The 21,234-nt window shown below is 44.2% G+C and overlaps 2 protein-coding genes across 3 annotated transcripts; both read left to right on the forward strand.

Moving 5' to 3' along the window:
- The first annotated feature begins 5,228 nt into the window (after window positions 1-5,228).
- Window positions 5,229-7,463, forward strand: LOC136102767 (disintegrin and metalloproteinase domain-containing protein 20-like). 2 transcript variants are annotated; one of them, XM_071808602.1, is made up of 2 exons: window positions 5,244-5,813; window positions 5,850-7,463. In XM_071808602.1, the coding sequence occupies exons 1-2, from the start codon at window positions 5,244-5,246 to the stop codon at window positions 7,461-7,463; spliced, it is 2,184 nt and encodes a 727-aa protein (XP_071664703.1). The 2 variants fall into 2 exon arrangements, with proteins under 2 accessions (XP_065696209.2, XP_071664703.1); XM_065840137.2 differs by having other exon boundaries at window positions 5,229-7,463.
- A 3,779-nt stretch (window positions 7,464-11,242) lies between these two features.
- Window positions 11,243-18,953, forward strand: SYNJ2BP (synaptojanin 2 binding protein). The gene is made up of 4 exons (XM_065839824.2): window positions 11,243-11,688; window positions 15,620-15,756; window positions 17,264-17,359; window positions 18,364-18,953. Exons 1-4 carry the CDS (start codon window positions 11,247-11,249, stop codon window positions 18,502-18,504), a joined length of 816 nt encoding a protein of 271 aa, XP_065695896.1. The 5' UTR covers window positions 11,243-11,246; the 3' UTR covers window positions 18,505-18,953.
- Window positions 18,954-21,234: the final 2,281 nt, after the last annotated feature.

Here is a 21,234-nt window from a genome sequence, read left to right on the forward strand (position 1 = left end):
ACTCACAAAAAACGTGAAAATTTTCACAAAAATATGTGAAAATACAGAAAGCAGTGATTTTTTTGTTGTTGGTTTTGGTTTGGTTTGGGTGTTTTTTTGGTTTGGCTTTTTTTTTTGGGTGCTCAAAGCAAGACAGCTAATTATTCAGCATTGAATAATTACAAGGTAGTATTACTTAATTTAGAACAAAAGACTTTATTCTTTCTTGTGTTAAAGAAATGTCTCTGAAAGCAAGGAGCTCAGGAAGCACCAAAGCCATCACCTTGTCCACCCCCATGATGGAAAGGGGGATCTCCAGAAATGAGGCATGAGTGGTGAGGAATCTCAAGAGTCCTTCCTGGACTTTTGATGTTCAGAATAAAGTCCTTGGAAAAGGCCATTAAAGCAGCTGAACTTCTATGTAGTTATTCATACTACTAAGAACCTGCATGTCATTTGAAAAAAAGATGATTAGCCTGCACTGTAATGAAGGTTTAGGGTGCTTTTTTTATTTCTTCGAGGGAGGAAAAGTTATTCATACATGAAGGAAAGATTTAACATGGCTAACAGAAGAAAGATATCTTGCCTATTGATGAAGGCATATAAAGCTGTGGTCAAAAATGGATGCAAGAACACATACATAGTATGCTCCAAGTATTCTATCAGTCACTGAACTTCACCTGAAATAAAGTGTATTGTACAGCTCAATGTCTGAAAAAGAATTCTCCTGAGCTGGAGGGGCTTGAAGAAGGGCAATAAAATGAGTAAGAGAAAGTTTCTGCTATTAAGCCACTGTGAGAACTAAGACTTCAGTTCCTCAGGAGAGAAAAGACATTGAGTCTTTATAAAACTAAGTGCTGCAAAGTGGGGAGGAAAGTAGAGAACTCTTGTTCTGTCTTGTAGTGCAAGAATAGAGGGACAAGTTAATGAAGCTGAGCTGGAGTTACATTTAGACTGAATCGTTATACTCCGTGCTCAGAATTTGAGCTGATTCAGAGATGAGGGTGGAACTCGAAGGGCAGACTGTCCTCACATCTGCGTCTCTTAACAGCCTTTGTCTTTTCCGCAGAAATGTCTGGTATTGGCTGGTGTCAGAGGGCATTAGGAAGGATGGACTTTTGGTCTGATCCCATCTGAGTTCAAGTGCCAGCATCTAAGCTATTGAGAGGGTAGAAATTGGCTTCCATGCATGAAACAATGCATTTGAATGTGATAAGCCTCTTCCAGGGGAGTGATCTTTTCCAGAGAGAATTATATTACAAAGCAGTAAGGGAAGTTGCCAGGGAGTATGTTGACTTCTTAGTAGCTGTCCTTCAATGCTGAAGGTTTGCTGTATGAGGAAATGAGGGACTGAAATATCTTCTAATTGTGTTACTTGCTGACAAGATATTATAAAATAATTTTATAAGTTAAGTGAGCTTTGATATTAACTTACTCAAGTGACATTATGTCAGATATTACAGATATTAAACTCCAAGTAATTTACTGACAAAAAGCTGTTAAGCAGCTATCTTCTAGTCAATAATGTTTTTCGGTTTATGAGAATCTAAGCCTTTTCTCTCTGGTATTTATACACTGTCTCCTGGTTTGGAGCCTGAGTGCTGAAGTCCAAAGGTCTTCCAAGAACCTTCAGTATTCATTAAGCTTGTAGATGAAAGGGAAATAAGCAGTTCCAAAATTTGCCCTGTGTGTCACTTTATTTTGCATAAGGGAGGGATTTGATTGTACAGGAGAGCTATCTCTGCTTTTGCTCTTAGATAATAACCATTCAAAGGACTTTTCTTGGCCTAAAAAACAGGGTAGCAGGAGCTATAAATGACCTAGAGCTCTAGTAGAAACATTCTCCTGAAAGTACATATAAATCCATGTATACACAGAACAGATACTCATATGTGTATGTACATGTGCATATATATATACGTATACATGCAGAAGTCCATCAGACTGTAGGAAGAGGGGCAGTCCAGCTACCTCAGTTCACTGTGTAAAGCTAATGGTGTCTAAGATGCAGCAGAAAGACTGTTTTTCTCAACTCTTCTCTAAGTAAGGACTGACCAGGTGATGTGTTATTCTCACCTGTTCCCGTTTGCCACTCTGTCCTCATACTTTGTATTTTGGTAACCTTTTCCTAGCAAAGAAAGATTCCATTTGGAGGGTCAGTATGTGGTGTTTTCCCCAGCAAGCTGTACTTGGAACAAGTTTAGAAGGGTACAGGCAATGGGAGGGACAATGCCAAGGGGAGAGATTGGCTTTATTTTTGAGACATTGAAGGTTCCCTATGAGGAAAAGTGAAGATATGTTATGCAAATAGATTGTTGCTTCACTGAACCAAAACTCTTGTGGTACACTTTTCAATTTTTGTGGTATTTTTTCAGTGATGAAGCAAATGATAATAAGGCATTCAATGTTCAAGACAGTTTTTTCTTGGAGACGAAAGTGAATTAAAGTTGCTTTGGTCTTGTAATTATGCACAGAACAAACAAATGGTCACTTATGTTGCAAATATCCTTCTGTAGCCTAATGTGGATCATAGATGGGCGGATGATGGGGAGAAATTTTCTCAGAGGGATGAGTTTTGATGTATTCTTGATCTCTCAACTATCAGAAAGCTTCATTTCTTTCTGCCAGGACAGTGGACTTCAGCCTGTGGTCCACAAGGCTGCAGGGGGTCTGTGACCTGTTCCTAAAGACTCAACAGAAGGTAAGTGAGAAAAGTAAACCTCTTGCTGGTAGGACTGAATTCCATAGGAGTTTGCACCTTCCCTGGAAATGTTAGGGGGCTACAAGGTTGAAAAAAAAACCCAAACACAGCAACAAAAAACACTGATGAGTCATGAGAAAGCTCGTTACACCTTCTGCAGTTGAAGATAACTGAAGGAGCTATGGATTCTGCTCTACTGTAAGGTCAGTCACTTTTTCTTCCAACAGGAATTTTTCCCTCCCTCCACTTTGATCTTTACCTGATCAGGGTTCAGAAGTACAAGATTTGGTAACCTGAACACAAGGGTGTCATCCCTTTTTATGTAACCTCTGTTCTATTCTCTACACCTCACAGAATCCCAGCATGATTAATTTTGAACGTGACCTCTGGAGTTCATCTTGTCCAATCCTCAATGCTTGAAGGGCTAGCTTAGGTGCTCAACACAGGGTTGCAAACTTACGTTGACAATTCCCCACCAAGAATAGCCTGCCAAGAGTTCAGCAATGGAAACAGAGTACTTCCTAGTCCTAACTATATAGTTAGGGCAACTTCGAGGTGGAGGGCCAAGATGTTTCTGGCAAGTTGGCAGAGCAATTTAGTAGGGCTTTTTCTGTAACTTAGGGAGTGGTCACACAGCAAGAGTATGCATTTAAGAATAGCACTACAGGCACTGCACACAAAGATTATGTAGCAGAATTTTTCTATTACGGTTATTGTGGTCTGAGTTATATTTATTTCAAAAGACATAATCTGACGTAGTTCACAGCCCTGGAAAGCAAAGCAGATACTCGAAAAGTAGTGGACAATTACTCAACAACTAACTGCACATACCAGACTTCACAGAAAATAGTTTCTATAATTTTAAAATTAGTAAGAAAATTAGGGCTAATGCAGGTCATGAGTTTGTTCACTTTTAGGTAAAGCAGTAATAAATTTGAACAATACACAATTATGTATATCTAGAAAGATCCTATTATGAGCAAGCATCCTCATGTTCATTCCTGTAATCTGAGGTGCTGAATTACAAGGTGTGTGCTACTAATGCTGGCCACACTTGCAATGAATGAGCAAGGTGTCAGTTCACAGAGTCCAAAGCCCCTTCGGGCAGCTGTTGGTAACCTCCCCAGCTGTTGGTTAGGTCTGCCATGTGCCCAATGCAAGGTACCAGCCCACTCAGGATCCTGGGGCATGAGGCCACAGAGGAAGGCTCTGAGCACTCTGCCAACCTCTTCTCACTGCTCAGTCTCCTGAGGGGCAGCGCCTGTCTCGGGTAGTTTGCTGCCCATGCCAGGGTGATGGTCAGCACCCAGAAGTTGGTGCTGAAAGGCAGGATCCCTGAGATGGAAATGAGGTAGTGAGAGGGTGCACCTCCTGCAGCTGAGAAAAATAAGGGCCATAGAAGGTTGGACTTCATCACAGACATGTTTTCAGTGCTGAAAAGGAAGTTGTGAAGAGTTCCCAAAAGATAACAGCTGTGACTATGTCGAATCCCAGCAGTGCATGCCAAAAACCCAGTGTGCGTTGCTGTGCTGCACAGGACATCCTGTCTTAACCACAGTCCAGATTGCTGTCTTAATGGAGCTGTTCCCTAAAAGAGGGATGGCAACCAAGTAGCAGACCTACCTGTGAGCTCTCTTTCCAGTGGTCTACAAGCACAAACCTTTAGAAAAGCTTTGATCCAGGAAAACGACTGTTGGATCAGTGCTGTCTGTAATTGAGGCACGTTGCTGTAGGTGTGTAGTAGCTGTGGTCTAGTTAGGCTTTATGCTTTTATACTTGCTGCTTTTAGTTTGCCTCTATATTATTGAATGTAGTGGACATGAATTCCTCCCTGGATCTACCTTTTCTCTTGATGTGTGTACATACAGCTGTAGTAGCTGTAGTAAGACATGTGCTGAGAAAGGGCACCAAGGAGTTCTGTGTCCTAGCAACCAGCTAGGAGACTACTATTTCTGTACTTTTTTCATTTCAGACCCTAAGCTTTTCCAAATATTATTTTGAGCTGAAATATCTGTTCCTGATCTCCACTCACAAATTATCCTTCAATAAAAAAAAGTGAACAAAGCAAAAGCCAGCCTTTGAGCTATTAAAATAGATTTTGCCCCTTGTGGTCTAACCAAGTGATCCCTTTGCTCAACACAAATATCCATGACAAGGAGTGTTAAGCTGAGCTGGTGCCTCTCCTTGTTGTGTCTGCTCAGAAGAAGAAACGCCTGTTAATTTGAAAATGAAGATTATAAAAAGCTGGGAGCATGCTTGTAGTAGGTTAATTTTTCTTTTCTCCCAACAAGAGCCTCCATACACACTCAAAGAGCAGGGGATGGCTGTCTCTGGGCTCCCTCGCAGCTCTCAGATGTGCCCGTAGGCCATGGGGTGTCGTTTTGGCAGGGGGAATGTGAAGGGGCTGCGGTGCCACTGCTGCTCCCCAGCTGCGGCCCTCCCTGCCCAGGGACAGTTGGTGGGGACAGTTGGAGGCGTCGGGGCGGCGGTTCTCCCCCAGCAGGGCCATTCCGGACTACATCCCCTCAAAAAGCAGGGCATGGGGCAGCCCCGGCCAGCAGTGATGGGGGTGCTGCTGTGGCTGCTGGTGCTGCTGAGCCTGTCAGGGTGCCCTTCCACCCTGGGGGAGCTACCTGGGGAGCTGCGTGTTGCTGCCAAGTGGGTGGCGGTGCCGCGGCAGCTGAGCCCGCGGGCTGACACCGACCCCCCGGCCAACACCGACCCCCAGGCTGTGTCCTACTGGCTGGAGGTGGAGGGGCGGCCACGGGTGCTGCGCCTGCGGCCACGGCGAGGCCTGATCTCCCACCCCTTCACCTTGATCACCTACGGCAAGGACGGGACCCGCTGGGAGGAGCACCCCTTTGTGCAGGACAACTGCTTCTACCAGGGCAAGGTGCAGGGGAGCCCTGGCTCCCTGGTGGCCCTCAGCACCTGCGGCAGGGGCCTCCGTGGCGTGCTCTGGGTGGAGGATGGCACCTATGAGATTGAGCCCATCCCTGACGATCCAGCCTTCCGGCACATTCTCTACCGCATGGAGGGGGCCAACGACTCCGTGAGTCCCACCTGCGGGCTGACCTCGGAGGAGATGAAGCACCAAGAAGTTTTGCTGCCCTGGTTCAAGGCCTTCCGGGCTGTGCAGGAGGAGGAGGAGGAAGAGGCGGAGGATGAGGAAGAGGAGGAAACAGTGAAGGACTGGTGGATGCACGTCAGGTATGTGAAGATGGTAGTGGTCGTGGACAACATGCGGTTTGTGAAGTCAGGCAGGAATGAATCAGAAGTCTTGAGGCAAGTCATAGAAATCATCAACATTGCAGACTCTCTGTACGACCAGCTTTCTATTCATCTGTTTCTTTTGGCACTGGAGATCTGGACTGAAAAGAACCCTATAATCCTTACAAATGACATTGGCAAGGCACTTGATAGCTTTAACAAATGGCGAAAATCAGAGCTGTCTCCACGGATGCGCCACGATTCTGCTCACTTATTCGCATATCAGCGCTTTGGTAGGAGGCTGGGATTGGCGTTTCTAGCATCTGTGTGTGATAACCAGTGGTCATCAGCAGTTTGTTCCTTCACTAATAGGAAGTTGTCCTCATTTATTGTCACATTTTCCCACGAGCTGGGCCATATTCTTGGGATGCGCCACGACACAGAGCACTGTAAATGCAGACGGGGGAAATGCATTATGCATGAACATGATGTCGATACCGATGCGTTCAGTGACTGCAGTTACAAAGACTACTTTGACCTGCTTTCGCGTGGTCTTGGCTGCATTCGTCAACCTCCAGCACCTGGGACTTTCTACACCTTGAAGCGTGAGTACTGTGGGAATAAGGTAGTAGAAAATAGAGAGCAATGTGACTGTGGTTCACCATCAAGTTGCAGAAAGGATCCTTGTTGTCACCCAAACTGTACGCTTACTGCAGGTTCAGTCTGTGCTTTTGGAAAATGCTGCAAGCGGTGTCAGTTCCTTCCAGCAGGAACACTCTGCAGAGGAAGTACTGGCTACTGTGACCTGCCGGAGTACTGCAATGGGACTTCCCCTCAGTGCCCACTGGATATGTACATGCAAGATGGAACCCCTTGCGAAGGTGATGCTTATTGCTATCAAGGAAAATGTCCTTCCCGCAGTAGACAGTGCAAGCATCTCTTCGGCAAACGAGCTGAGGTCGCTCCTTTAGATTGCTTCAAAGCAGTGAATACTCGAGGTGACCGGTTTGGGAATTGTGGTATTCGTGACAATACCCATTTTACAAAATGCAGTATTGAGAATATCTTATGTGGTAGGATCCAGTGTGAAAACATAAACAAATTGCCTGTCTTGCAAAGCCACGTAACGCTACTCCAAACCCCTGTTGGAGATAAGAAGTGTTGGGGTCTCGACTATCACCCAGGGATACCAATAGATGACATGGGGGCTGTGGAAGAGGGCACACCATGTGGTAGTGAAAAGCTTTGTATCAACAGGACATGTACCAGCTTGTCAGTGCTGAACTACAACTGCAACCTGACAATGTGTCACAACAGAGGAGTGTGCAACAGTCGTAAGAACTGTCACTGCAGCTATGGGTGGGCTCCTCCATATTGTGATTTGGAAGGACTGGGAGGGAGTGTTGACAGTGGACCCCCTCCACCCAGGAAGCTGTTTGAGGCAGCAAAGACAGGATTCATGGTGTTTAGCCTTGTTTTACTCTTTATTCTTGGAGTAACCCTTGCCACACGTTATAGACGGGAAATAATGGGATGGGTTCGGAAGAAAAAGGCCTGGTTCCACAGAAGATAGCAGTTGTTTGAGACAGTGGAAGTGTCAGCTGTTCCTAAAGGAGAATGCCTGCTCGTGAGTCAGAATCTGCCACAAAGCAGTTGCTGAAGACCAACAAGCAGTAGCTTTGGATGCTCCTTTGGAAATCTCCCTTGAATCTCGCAGCTGATAACTCTTCAAAACAGTTCTTCAGCACATTCTGAATAGTTCTGGTTTCATGTAGTATCATTAAAAGAAGAGTAAATGTTATATTTGGGTTTTTTAAGTTAATAAAGACAAGCAATAAGGCATGTTGTTCTTTTTTTCTTTCCATCCTGAGCCCTTTAACTGAACTAGTTAGGCAAGCTGTAGGGATAACTTTTATGCTTCATATCAACAGTTTACAAATGTAAACTTCTTGAAACAAGTGTAAATAAATTATTTGCTTCAATTCACTCCTCCATCTAGTGCTTTCTCCTGTTCATGGGCAGAGATGTTTGTGAACATCTTGCTTCTATCATTAGTTAATAACCAAAGAGAAAAAAATTGCTCTTGCAGTCTTCGTTTAATTCGCATTTGTGCCACGCAGGCAGGCGAGAAACACATATTGTAGTGAGATGCAGGTGTCTGTGGCATAAACCCTTCCAACTGTTTCCAGGGAATGGCCCTTCAGGAGGGAGGTAAATCATAGGGAACAGGGTCTTCATTTTGTCAGACAGTAGAGAAGCATTACCCAGATCATGCCAGTAAGCATTACATTTCTGAACCATCGGATATACATCAAGAGTGCAGTGACACTAAACCTGACATTTCACAAGAACAAATTGTCTTTCTTTTCTGGAAGTGCTCCAGTGCCTTGATTGCTGGGTTCTTTTGAGAAGTGTGATGTGTTTTATGGTCGCTAAGAGGAGCCGTCTGTGAGGTTAAACAAGTTAACTGGATTTCTAAAATGTTTGGAACTATTCTGCAAGTCTCCCCTACCCAGAATTCCTGCGATATCTGATAGATGTTTTATCTAATGATCTCAGGGGGTTTCTCTTGGTTTACTACGTGTTTGCTTCTTAAGCTACTACTGAATGTGTCCTTGCAGCTCTACAGAGTGTCACACAGAAGCACTGTATGTTTCATTTTTTAACAGGAGATAAAATGTTTTTAACATGAAAAAATACGAGAGATGTGGAAGTACCATTCAATAAGTTTTACTTTTATTATTTATATTGTAGCAGTGACTAGATCTTTCAACCAGATCAGCATAAATAAGAGTCTGTAGTCCAGATTTACAGTGAAAACTTTATTTTAAAGAACTGGTATTTCTGGATTAAGGCCTATAATGCACTGACCTGCTACCAAAATATGTATTTGGAAAACAAAGACCACATTTTTTAGGAAACATTCTATAAAGGCAGGATAAGTACACTAACACTTGCAACATTAGGGAAGAAAGATTATGGTGGCTCTACAAATGATGATGTTAAACTCTTGCTGCCTCCCAAGTTATGACATTTGTGTTTTTAAAATACAAAATTTTCCTCTGCATTTTTTTTAAATGATTTTGTTCTGCATCCAAAAATGGCTGATTACATTATGATTGGATGTGAAATACAAGGGACATTATTCACAATTCTTCACAGCTTTTTGTATAAAGGAAATGGGTCATTGAATTGTTATCTATATTTGTCTAGGGAAACAAGGTAACACACTGTTTGTTCAGCAGGCTATGCTTATTGTCTTGATACAATATGGATGGTTTTGATCAGATGAAGAAAATTTAACCCTGCATTTATGTCAAAAGACAAGAAAACAAGATAACAAGTCTGTTCTTTATAACTAGAGACCTTTTTTTGAGGGGGAGGGAAAGAGTTTGTTTTGGTTGGTTTTGTGGGGCTTTTTTTGTTTGGTTGGTTTTGGTGTTCGTTGTTGGTGGTTGGTTGTTTTTCCTTCTCAGAGAAATAACAACCTTAATTCAGGTGTGAGAACAAGGCATATATGACAAACAAGGGGGATGTGGATTAGATGAAAGATGGAGGTAAAAAGTAACACAAGCACTACCCCCAGCACATTGCAACTAGCTATACACAACTGGTAAGTACTCACAGATATTTTTTTATATTGCTTTTTAAATACATAAACATCAGTGGCAGAAGTCTTAAGCTGCCACCTTGATGGCCTGCTGTTGTTGACTGATAGTATACCATAAATTGCCAAGCATAGATCTATGCTGAGATTAGAGAAACACTTGGAGAGTTCTTATTTACAGACCTGCATACTGAAGATACAGAGGTGCAAATGAAAGCACAATTTAGGCTAGAAAGCTTACTTGCATATGTAGTTTTGGAAGAGACAAAGCAATAAATTGCTGTAGTTCAATTTTTCTCTGTGCTTAAAGATTGATCTAAAACCCATGACTGTTAATTGGGAGAAGGCTTTCAGCAAGCTTTGGACTGGACTATTTCTGTACACTTTTCTTCTATTTCTGCTTAGGCCAGATGAGCAAGACAAACATGCATCCCAATAAACCTTGTCTATGTTTTATTGAATGTGTGAGTTCCCTCAATAAGGTTTACTCCTTGAAAATATTGTTTCTGATTTCACCATAGCAACAAATGCCTTGATACTTCTGGTGGTTTGTTAGAAATATCCAGGACAACATACCTGTGGGAACTGGACTGAAACTGGTGTGAAACTGAATGCTGTGCCCAAAGGTTTAAGGCAGGGGTGTCAAACTCATTTTCACCTGTGTCCACATCAGCCTCGTGGTTGCCTTCAAAAGACAGAATGTACTGTAATTTTAGGACTACAGTCCTAAAAGACTACAGTTCCGCCTCTTGAAAGCAACTGTGAGGCTTACGTGGCACCCTGTGAAAATGAGTTTGACACTCTTGGTTTAAGGAGTCTTCCTGTGGCAGACAAGTCCTGGTTTTGCTTGTCATTGAAGATGTATGTGGGCCTTGAATGCTTGTCTCCCACCTGCGAGGCAGGAATTCTAACACTCATTTTAGCACTAAGCATTAATGGTGTAGCATTAAGGCACATGGCATGCTCTTCATCTAATCCAGAGGTGTGGCACCCAGGCTGCTTCTCCCTATTAAATTCCAGAATCCAAAAGTGCAGGTAGTCTTGGAATGAATGCAGTCAAAAATATTTGTATTTGCAATACCTAACAAACAAATTGGTAGCATAACAATGATGACCAGAGCATCTGGTCCTCATTTTCATCAGAAAAGATCCTGCAACATGTAGAGGTGGCTGTCCTAACAGTGCCAAGCAGTCTGATGACTAAATTGTACTGGGCCTTGTTCATTGTTCCCTGTTGTCTTTGTCTGTATTGCCATACTTGTAGCATGTGCTACAATAGATAAAGTTTAACAAGTAAATCAATACGGATAAATTTTGCTTTGCTATCTTTTTGCTAGTAAACTAATGGTTCAAGAGCTCCCTGAGGTACAGGAGCCTCAAGCTCAAGTGGCTCCTCTGTTAGGAGGATAACTGGGAGTTGGCATGGCTGCTCCCTGTGCTACCTACCTGCATTGGGCTTCTGATTCTGCCCATCACTGTCCGATCAGCTTTCCAGTTTGCTGTGTGGCCAGCTACAAGGGTCACACCCTCCGTTTCTCTGCTATGCCCAATCCAGCAACCTATCACCCACTCCTTCACCTTCATGAACCCCCCCTCCCGCCTGGGGGCAAAGCATGGCCAAGCAAAGGCGCTGTGTAGGGGCAGGGGAAGCTGCCCGCGGGCAGGGGGAGGCCGTGTTGTGCACCCGGGGCAGGCAGGGAGGGAGGGTTCCCCAAGGCCCAGGCCCTTCCGCCTCTGCGCTGAGAGCCCATGACAGGGGCACTAGGGGACCGCAGGGAAGCCGCGTCCCGCAGGCCGCCGGTCGCTCAGCCCGGAGGATGCCCGGCTCTGCAGAACCGGACTGGCACCTCTTTCCTTGGCACGGCTGGGCCGGCTGCAAGAGCCGGGCCCCGCGGGCACAGGCCGGTGCTGGGCCCGGGCGCGGCCTCACCCGCCGCCCCCAGGCCCGGTTGTTCGCGGCGAGCTGGGGCCGCCGGCTGGCAGCGGGGCCCCGTCCCCGGGCGGCGCGGCGCGGCCGGGTGCGGACTACAACTCCCAGCGCTCCGCGGCGGGGCCCTCCGGCGGCGGCCGAGGAAACGAAAGCGGCCGCCCCGGGAGCCGACTTCACCTTCAGGCCGCAGCATGAACGGCAGCGTGGCGGGCGGCGGCGGCTTTTCCGAGGAGGTCATCAGCCTCACCCGCAGACCCTCAGGTATCCCCGCCGGGCCCCGGTGCTTCCCGGGCCGGGCAGCCGCGCCGCGGCCTGCGGAGCTCCCGGCGGGACGGGGAGGCCGGAGCGGGAGCGCGGGGGTGGTGGTGGGGACTGCCCGGGGGTCTCAGCGGGCGCGGAGCGGCGGGAGGGAGGCTGAGCGGTGCCCGCGTTCCGGCACCAGCGCGGCAGCACCGAGGTTCCCGGCCCCAGAGGCTTCTTCTGTCGCGGCGTGGCCCTGGAAATGGCCCGTGGCGGACACGCCGCTGCGGGAAAAGCCGGTGACCTGCGAGAGGGAGAGCTGGCTGGGTCCGGCTTTGTCTTCGGCGAGAACAGCGGCCAGGAGCACCCGCTGCGGCTCTAGTCCCCTCTGAAACAACTCAAATCTGTTTTTCCCGGGAGCTGCTGACTGCGGTGCAGCTCCTGTTGCTTTCAAGTGAGGTGCCAGGCGCTCAGCACTCAGCCGTGTTGGGTACCCAAAATTAGGGGGCATTTCGAAAGATGACAGTCAGAGTGATCGTACCCTATATCGTAAGCTTGTTGTGAGTTGCTGGGGTAGCTACAGAGAGGGCTTCGGGGTGGTCAGTGAAGGAGGAGCCCTGGCTGTGAGGGAGAGGGAACTGCGCAGTCTCTGGGACAGTTTTTTGGCTTTCCTTTCCCTGTCACGGCAGCGAGTGCTGTCATGAAAGCCTGCAGACGTCTGCCAGCCCTCGTATTTTTACAGAATTTATGATGCTATTCAGATCACCCTTTCAAAAGTGTGGCAAGTTAGCACCAAATGTACAGCGCCGGAGCAAAATCCTGGCTCCAAAGAACCGCAGGCTCCGGAGAGGTTTTGGAGCTAGAGCTGTACTTTGGTGTGCAAGCCCTTCTCTTTAATTAAAACAGGCATGGAAAAAAATGCGACAGCCGTTCAGTCCACACGGCTGCTGGGTGCGGCCGCTCCCGGCCTTGGCTCTGCGCGCTGCCCGGGCACCCGCAGCACTCGCTCCGCTGCCGTGTGTGCCATTTTGCCTTCGCCAGGGAGGAGGCAGCTCCCATGCGCGGCTGGGGTCGACCCTGGCCCCCGTGCTAGCAATCGCAACCCCAAGGGTGAGCCTGATGGGCATCTCTGTGCCTTCTCTGCTTGCCAGAGTGGCCACCGCTCTCAAAATTGTGTAGCCCTGCCTGTGCAGCCATGAGCTCAAGCTAGTGAGGCCATGCTTGTCAGTGAAAATTATTTGCTAAATGAAGCCAGTTCTCATGGGGAAAGTGTTTCCATACATTTGGGAACCTAAAGTTTTGAGGGAGATAGACGGGGATGTTGAAAGGCAGAGCTGAGAGGTCTTGAGTGTGGCCACAACAATTTAAATCTGATTGTCACCAGCACCATTTGTCCCATCATTAAGGTGGACTGAGTATTTTTAGAGTTGGGTTTCTAACTACGTCACTTGATTTGAAGGTTGTACAGCCCCTAACGACCTTTATGCGTTCACCATTTGAATTATTAATTTCTGTGGAAGGAACAATACACTTTAATCTGTAACGCATAGTATAATCCCATAATTTCTCTAATCAGAGTTTTGACTGCAACTTTTTAAAGTAGGTCTGATGCTAAGCATCTCTGGCAAAAGTTTGCTGAGGAGGTTAATGTGTTTACAGAGGCAAAACAGGATGTTTATGTCTCTTTTTCAAATCTCCTTCTGAAGTACTAGGCTGAAATTAGGCAAAAAAAAAATCTGGTTTTATGGAAAACTAAATAATCAGATCAATCTGCAATATTATTTGATTTATCTATTCCTAATCACAATTTTTTTAATGTATTTTTGAGGAACTTTTTATGTTCCGGGTGGGGTGAATGAGGCATAGGGAGGTCTGCAGCTTCAGAGAGGGTCAGAAGTTTAACCAGAAGCTTTTAAAACTCTGCCATTCCGCTTCTGGTCCCTTGTAGACAAGGGATTTAGTGCTCCTTTTCTCCCTGTTGCGCTGTGTCTCTTTCCATGTCTGCATGAGCTGGAAGGGGAGAATAGCAGAGAACTCAAGGGATGATAGGGAAGATATTTTTAGCCAGAGTGGAAGTTTAAGTGCTGGAAAGACAGTGAAAAAGCCTGTGAAGGCTTAACTAGGTTTGGCATGAACTGCTGCCTCTTTTTGTCACAAAGATCTGCTCCTGTCTCATGTTGCCTCTGCTGATGAAAGCTGTGACTTTTGATTGTTTTTCCGATTATGGGTGAAGACTTGCAAAATGTATACTTTTTCATATCTATATATATTGGGGGGGGGTTATATACGTGGAAGAATCATTATACTCTGAAACTCTGATTTCTTCTTTCTGGCTTTTTAATAAATGTTGATTAAACCTTAACTTTCTGTAGTATTGATTCCTCCTGTTCCCAGGTTATTGGCTTCATAGCAGATAATTTTTAGGTTTGTGGATTTTTATTTTTTTTTTCTTTTTAATTCCCATCAAAGGGTGTGTTATTGTGCACAAGTGTCTTTTCTTGGAATAGATATTAGTCTAGCTGAAATATCAGTGTTTCTTCAATCTGCTGCTGCTTCCATTTTCTTCTTCATTTGTCTGAAGCTGCCAAGAAGGGGAGGGGAAAAAAAGGTGTGGCAAGATTGCTGATTATATTTTTTTACTTCCTAGCTGTAGATGCACACTTAAAATAGCATGACTCATCCTGTACATCCTTTGATCTCCTATGACTGATTTAAAATGCTGCTTCCTAGCAGGCACAAGGTGGTTTTACTTTCATTTGTAACTCTCCTTCTCCAGGTTTCTAGTCCCAACTTTAAGAGAAAGCAAGCAAGAAAGAGAAAATAAATAAATCAGCCTGTCTGAGTGTGGGGCGAACTTGCCTTTAGCTGTTCTTGACAATAGGTTTTGGATGACTGATTTATGTCACGAAAAAAAGGGTGTTGTTGGTTTTTTGGTTGGTTGGTTTTTCCCTCCATTTACTTTGATTGCATATTTGATTTTTTTTCCTTTGATCTTTCTTTTTTCAGTTGTGAGCCTCTTCTTAGGGAATGTTTCCCATCCCTTGTCACTTACTATTATTTACAGAGCAACTTAGCTGCATTTGCAGTGAGGAAAGTGCTCTTGTAACCTGTTTTTTTCCAGATTTTTAATTCAATTTGCTCTTCTGAATTTTGATGAAACAAGAAGTTTTAACCTTTAACTGCACTTTAAGCCAGCAGCTGGTTCCACCTAGAGATCTGTAATCAAGGCTTACTTGAAAGAACAGTAAGAAACATAGCAAAAATGTGAAGTGGACATAATTTCTGTTTACTGAATGTGTATTCCTTTTTGTTTTGCCTTAAATCAGAGAACTGTGTCTTTATTTCCTGTAATGTTTTGAATTCCTAAAACAGAACAAAGTGATTACATACAATTTGAAGTAGCTGCATCTAAGCTCATCTTGTTCTTGGAGGCGAAGGACGCCGGTTCCAGCTCCTGAGATGTGGAAGGGGAGCCGTATGAGCTCCAGCTATCCCCGAGCTGGTAGCACAGCTCTTCTTGCCTGTTTCCTCATCCTTAGACAGGGTCTAATGCTCCTTGCCTTACCTAACTGTTTTGCAGCTCATGAAATGCTTGTCAGGCATGATTTCTTGTTGGTCAAAGGTAATTATTTACTATAGGCTCCTGTGAAATGCAGAATGCTTTCCTTTCCTGCTGTGCTGAAGAGGCGTATTCCTGCTGAGGGCTGAAGCGGCAGCTCAGAAACGGTGGCATGTCCCTCAGTATTCCCCAACACCCACCTGAAAACAGCTCATGGATGCTCTGTGGAGTGCGTTCTCTGGGCCCCCAGGCATTCAGGGTCTCTCTGTGTGCTGCAAGTTTTAGTATGGCGGAGAAAACAGCACAGCGTAGGAGGGTACAGACCCCAGCAACAAGAAGAATGTCTGAACCTTTGAGCTTTTTCTCATCAGCTTTCTCTTTGGCTTGCCTTAGGGCTGGGCTTCAACATTGTTGGTGGGACAGATCAGCAGTATACTTCCAATGACAGCAGCATCTATGTCAGCCGGATCAAAAAGGATGGGGCAGCTTACCTTGATGGCCGGTTACAAGAAGGAGATAAAATTTTAGCGGTAAGCCCTTTCTTCTGTTGCCCCCTGTGTTCTTGAAATGCTGTGATCAGTGATGTGATATGAGATGTAGGTTTGCTGTTGTAGTGCACATAGAGGAAGAATGTGATTAATGCAATTAGATAGTGCTGAGCAAATTCCATGGAGGAGCTATTTTGGGGGTGGGAGGAGAGCTTTGAGCACTCAGAAGATGAGTGCCTCCACACATGGGCCCATCTCTTCTGCCTTCTTGATTTGTGTCACAAGCACTCCTTGATGCTGCATTGGTATTTCCTCTGTGACTTGCCTCCCCAAAGTTTTAGAATCCATCAGACCTTCTCTTGCTCACAATGGATCATCATTTATACAAAAAAGGTCTTCCACCTCTTAAGTTTCCATGTTTTGACTGGTAGTCAAAACCACCTCCTTTTGCTCACCAGGATTTTTAGGCTATAAAGCTTCTAGGCCATACAACTCTTCATTGTAGCTCATCAGGAACATGACAGGTTGCTTCCCTTTTAAGAAAAATGTTTTAAAGTGATTGAGGTTCAGTGTCCCTAGTTCTTCAGACAGTTGGCAATCATACAAGACAATATGCTTTACAAAGTGATGAGTGAAGAAGTAGTCTCTCCTAGTGTGATATGTGATCTTTTAATACTCTTTAATTTTATTTTGTACTTGGTTATTGTGTTACACATGTAATCACTCTAGCCTCTATAAATAGATTGCCTTGTACTAGTTGGAGCCTATTATTGATCCATAAGATGATATCAAGTTAAACTGCAGAATATTATCCTGTCTTCTCTTGGCAGTTTAATATTTATGTACTTGAATTTGGGGAGTCTAAATATCAAGAGAGGCACTAGATGTGATCTCAGCAGATACAATTAGGGGTAATGGGGATGAAACAGGAAAATTAGGATTAATATCTTTAGTTAGTGAATTAAATCAAGTAGGTTATAAAAACTTGTCCACGAGAAATTATTTTAAATTAAGAAAAATGCTAACTTTCATGTGAATGCCAAATATGTATGCAAGTCTCTGTTTTATTACATCAGTATGTTCTTAAATATATGTTTACAAGACTCTTTCAAACAGAACATTTCAAAGGTAGACCAGTAGAGGGAACAATGTGGAAATGATGCTCATAATAGCAATTTTGCTGTAGCAGCTCTTTTATTTTCATTAGCTGTCAGAGTTACACCTTTGATTTGTTTCCAGTGAAGCAACCGCATAAGAAACTGCTATTGACACAACTCTTTTCTTATATTCTAGTTTTGTCTCTAGGTAGTTTTTTTCAGTACCTCTGTTTTTTTGACTTGGAGTTTCTCATGTTATTTCTCAACATAAAAATGCATCTATAATATGAACAAATTAATATGGATCTTGCTGATCATAGTATCATGACCCAAACACAGAATTTTGTGAAAGAGGAAGATTTTTATCTCCTGTCTTTCCTGTGTTAGCTTGCATCATTAAAAATTTGATTTTTGCCCTTCAGCAACTGGTTCTCCTTTTCCTTTTTTGCTAGGTCAATGGCAAAGACTTGAAGGATTTGCGGCACAAGGATGCTGTGGAACTGTTCAGGAATGCAGGCTGTGACGTGTCTTTGAGAATTCAGCGCAGGGTATGTTTTACCCATTTCTTAGGGTTATTTTTGGTTCATTTTAGACTGGTTTCTAGGGCTGATAGCTCTTTATTTCATTAGGCAGAAAAATACCATGTCCAGGTGCTCAGTGTGAATTATACATATAAATATTTTGTTTGAAATATGGCCTTCTCTATTTGACCATGGCTGTTATCATCTGTGCATTGCTTGTTCGTAACAGTATCAGTGCAGTGGTGAGTTTGGAGAAGTCCCCAGATCTTTATTTTGTTGGAGTATGGTGTGTTTTCTCACAGATCTCCTTTCTCAGAGGCAAAAGTTTGTCTGTGAGGACAGAATCTCAAGTTCTCCAGTTTTGTTTCGGAGACTAAAACCTTACTGGAGACAGAACTCCCGTGTTGTTTTGGAGGTCATTGCTCATATTAGTGTTGAGATGTGTGTGCAGCCCAGCACACGGGAACAAATGTGGGCTGCTGTAGTTTAAATATGCTGGCACCATTTTGGACATGGAAAGAGAGGAATAATTTGAACATCCTTGGCTAGCATTGACATTGATGAAGGAAATACTGATCCACCTGAAGCATGCTGGTGGCGAGAGGTCGGTTGAGGCCCCTTTTCTACTCCCTTAATAAAAGCAGTAAATCTTCTGGGCTAACGTACAGGTAAGAAAAACAGAAAATTAGTGATGCCCCCTTCCTGGTAAAGACACCAGGAAATGGTGTGGTGTGAAGTGCATCAAGGGATGACTGGATGTCATTGCTTTTGCTGTATGAGATGTATGCAGCTCCAGCTGTTACAGTCCTAGTTGTCCAAGTGGCAGAGAAACATGAGGGTGCCAGGTGATGACTGAGTACCCTGCAGTAAAGCTTGGTCGGACCAAACCTTTTCTAACCCTCCCCTGTGTGGAGCATACAGGTACCTGGGAAAACTATGTTGTACATCCTTAAAGAACCACTTGGTCCTGACACAGAACTGGGGGCTCTCCTGTGATGGGCTCTGACGCAAATACTTCTTTTTCCTTGTAGTTGCAGCCACAAAATGGCCCTGTGGGTCATCGAGGCGATGGAGAATCAGGTGGGCTTCCTCTAGCAGCTGTTCTTGTGCCAGGCCTGGCGCTGGCTGCGGCAGCGGTCTGGATCTTGCTGAGGTATCGGCAGCGGATGTGAAGAGTTCACATTTTGGATATCACTGCGTATTTCACACAGCTATGATGTAATTTAAAGATAGAGAATCAACGATCTTATCACAGACTGATGTCAAAAAGGATCATTGCCTATCGTAAAGCTGCTGCTGATGTTCTTTATATATTGATTTTGTTCCAAGGTGGATGGAAGCAGAGAGGAAAAGAAAAAGGGAGATGACTCTGTTCATGTATAGAGTGGGATAGCTCTATTTTTGACTAATCTGAGGAGGTTTTGCCATCTGCCTCTATTTTGCACCATGAACTTTGAAGCACACTCATCTATTTCATGTTTTGAGATGCGATTTTTGGCTAAAGGGGGTGGTTTTAAATCAAAAACATTTACTTGAGGCTTTGCCTTGTTTCCACTGAATTTTTCTTGAAACTAATGATACCTGTCTGAACCACGAATAAAGAGGAGCAATGTGGAGGGTATTATTTTTTTCCATTGAATTTTTGTTGGTTGTTGCTAAATAAATGCCTTAAGAAAAGTGTATAAAATCTAATTGTGATTTCACAGGTGAAATCATCAGTGTAGCTGCTGATTTAGCAGTAGTATGCAGTATTCGTGAGGTATTCCAGTTCTGGAAAGACAGAAGATAGCGTACTGCTAGAAAAATACTTTGATTGTCAGAATGACTGCTCATTCGTGGGTCAGAGTTCTAAGAGAAAGCTTTCCACAAAATGCTAGCATACTGGAGAGAGACAGGCAAACAATTGAATCACAGGGATGAATAGTGGTGAGAGATTTGGGCATGCTGAAGCTGCAGTGGGGTCATTAAATTAGTGATGAAGCAGTAGTCCCTCCATCTGTCAAGTGGGCTGAAGTCTGCATCTCTCTGGTTAAAAGGCCATTTGGTGGGTTATTTTGGGGGAGACTACTTTAGATAAAGTTTTCTGTAGCAGGTAACTTGCTTTCCATGGTCAGAAAATCTTGTGATGATTGAAAGGGAGAAGCCAAGAATGGGCTGGTATTCTCCTGGATATTGCTTGTTTGTGAAGATGGATGTGATGTTCAGGAGATAGACTGACAGGTCAGGTGTAAGCCAGGCTGAGGCTTAACGAGTAAAACAAAAGGGAGAGACCCTTGCTCTGGAAAGCTTGTTGCTGAATTTGCCTGCAAGGTCTCATCTCCTTGCTGTGATTTGAATGGTTTTAAATGCCCCAGCTGACATGAGCTCTGCAGGGTGAGACCTGTTTCTCTTGTCTTTGTAAAAGAAAAGCAAAATGCATGGTCTGGTCTGTTTGATGCCAAAAAAAAAAAAAAAAGAAATTACATATGCAATATATGTATTCAAACAAAGAAAAACTGGTGTTGTAGTGCTTTACTTATCTTTATTATTCTAGTAGATCATTGCTGATGTATTTGAAATTGTTGTATGTTGGCTCAGGGCTGTATTCCTGCTGTCTGCTGGAAACAGAAATGATGTGCTGCTACACATGACATTCCTAGATCACCATGGGGTTTCAGAGCACTTAGACCACAAGAAACCTTGCTTTGGCTTGTAAAATGCTCTAGTGTAAGGGGAAGAGGGAACAGGAGGAATTTTGCTTGATGTTCTTATGGGACTCTGGGAACAGACTTGAGGTTTGGTACAAATATATTGGCATTGGATGGCCTGGGCCGATCCATGCAGTGACTTGCCCTGGCCTGCAAACCAGTTGTGCCTGTAGCATGAGGGCTGCTGCTTGGACAGATTTTTGCAGGTGCAGCATGAACCACCTTGCTTGTCTGCGACTTGCTCTGAATGTTTGGCTGTGGTGTCCACGTGGAGCACACATGTGTATCAAGGTGGATGATTACAACTTGATGCCATTGCATCCCTGCCGTCAGAATAAAGATGTAGACAGTAAGAAAAAGGTCTGTCTGGGACAAACCTCTTGTTTGAGGACCAGGCATGTTCAGACATGTTTGCCATAATTGTTGCAGGCAGTTCATTACTGGGGTGGGGAGTATATCCAATGCCCCGGTAACTGTTGTGGCTTGCTGAGCAAGAAAAGGCCCTTCTGGTGCATACCGTTCCTTTGGATTTCTTTTCACAATTACTGAATAATTTTTTAATACCACAGCATTACCTCAGTGGCTTTTCCAGAAGTCTGAATAGTAGTTTTTACTTGGAATTTAAACCATCCAGTCTAACCCTGAGGAACACATTCCTGTGTCTGCTGCCTTCAAACCAGTGTCTGAGGAGTTCCAAACAATCGTTTTTCCAATGACCAGCCACCTCTTGTCTCATTTATTGACAAAATCTGTGTGGAAACTATACCTCAACCCCAAACTATCCTGTGAGCTGTGGCTCATATTGCTTTGTCTCAGCAGCTGGACTGTCTCACCTAAACTTTGTGTGTTTTCCAGAGTGTTTTCCACCATGTGGTTTCTGGAGCCTTGAGTTTCATCTTTACACTGAACATTGTTTATACATTTTCTGTCATTGCAGAAGAAATGAATTTAAAAAGTCATGTAATGAGAACAGCTTGTAAATGCAAGTGATGAGAGAGGGTTTTAGCTTTTGTTACAACTTAAATCTCTGGGTTTTGAAAAAAAAGATAAGCTGAAATCTTGAACACAAACATAAAAAGCATCCTAACTGTTAATTCTAAGTTTTGGGTTTTGAGAACTAATTTGCCATTAATACTGATGGCAGCTGAAAGTCTTAGATTTCCATGTTTCTCTCCCATTCTCATCTGTTCCCTAAACCTTATTGTGAACTTACTA

The sequence above is a fragment of the Patagioenas fasciata genome, chromosome 5 (genome assembly GCF_037038585.1).
Source record: "Patagioenas fasciata isolate bPatFas1 chromosome 5, bPatFas1.hap1, whole genome shotgun sequence".
Classification (NCBI taxonomy): Eukaryota; Metazoa; Chordata; class Aves; order Columbiformes; family Columbidae; genus Patagioenas; species Patagioenas fasciata.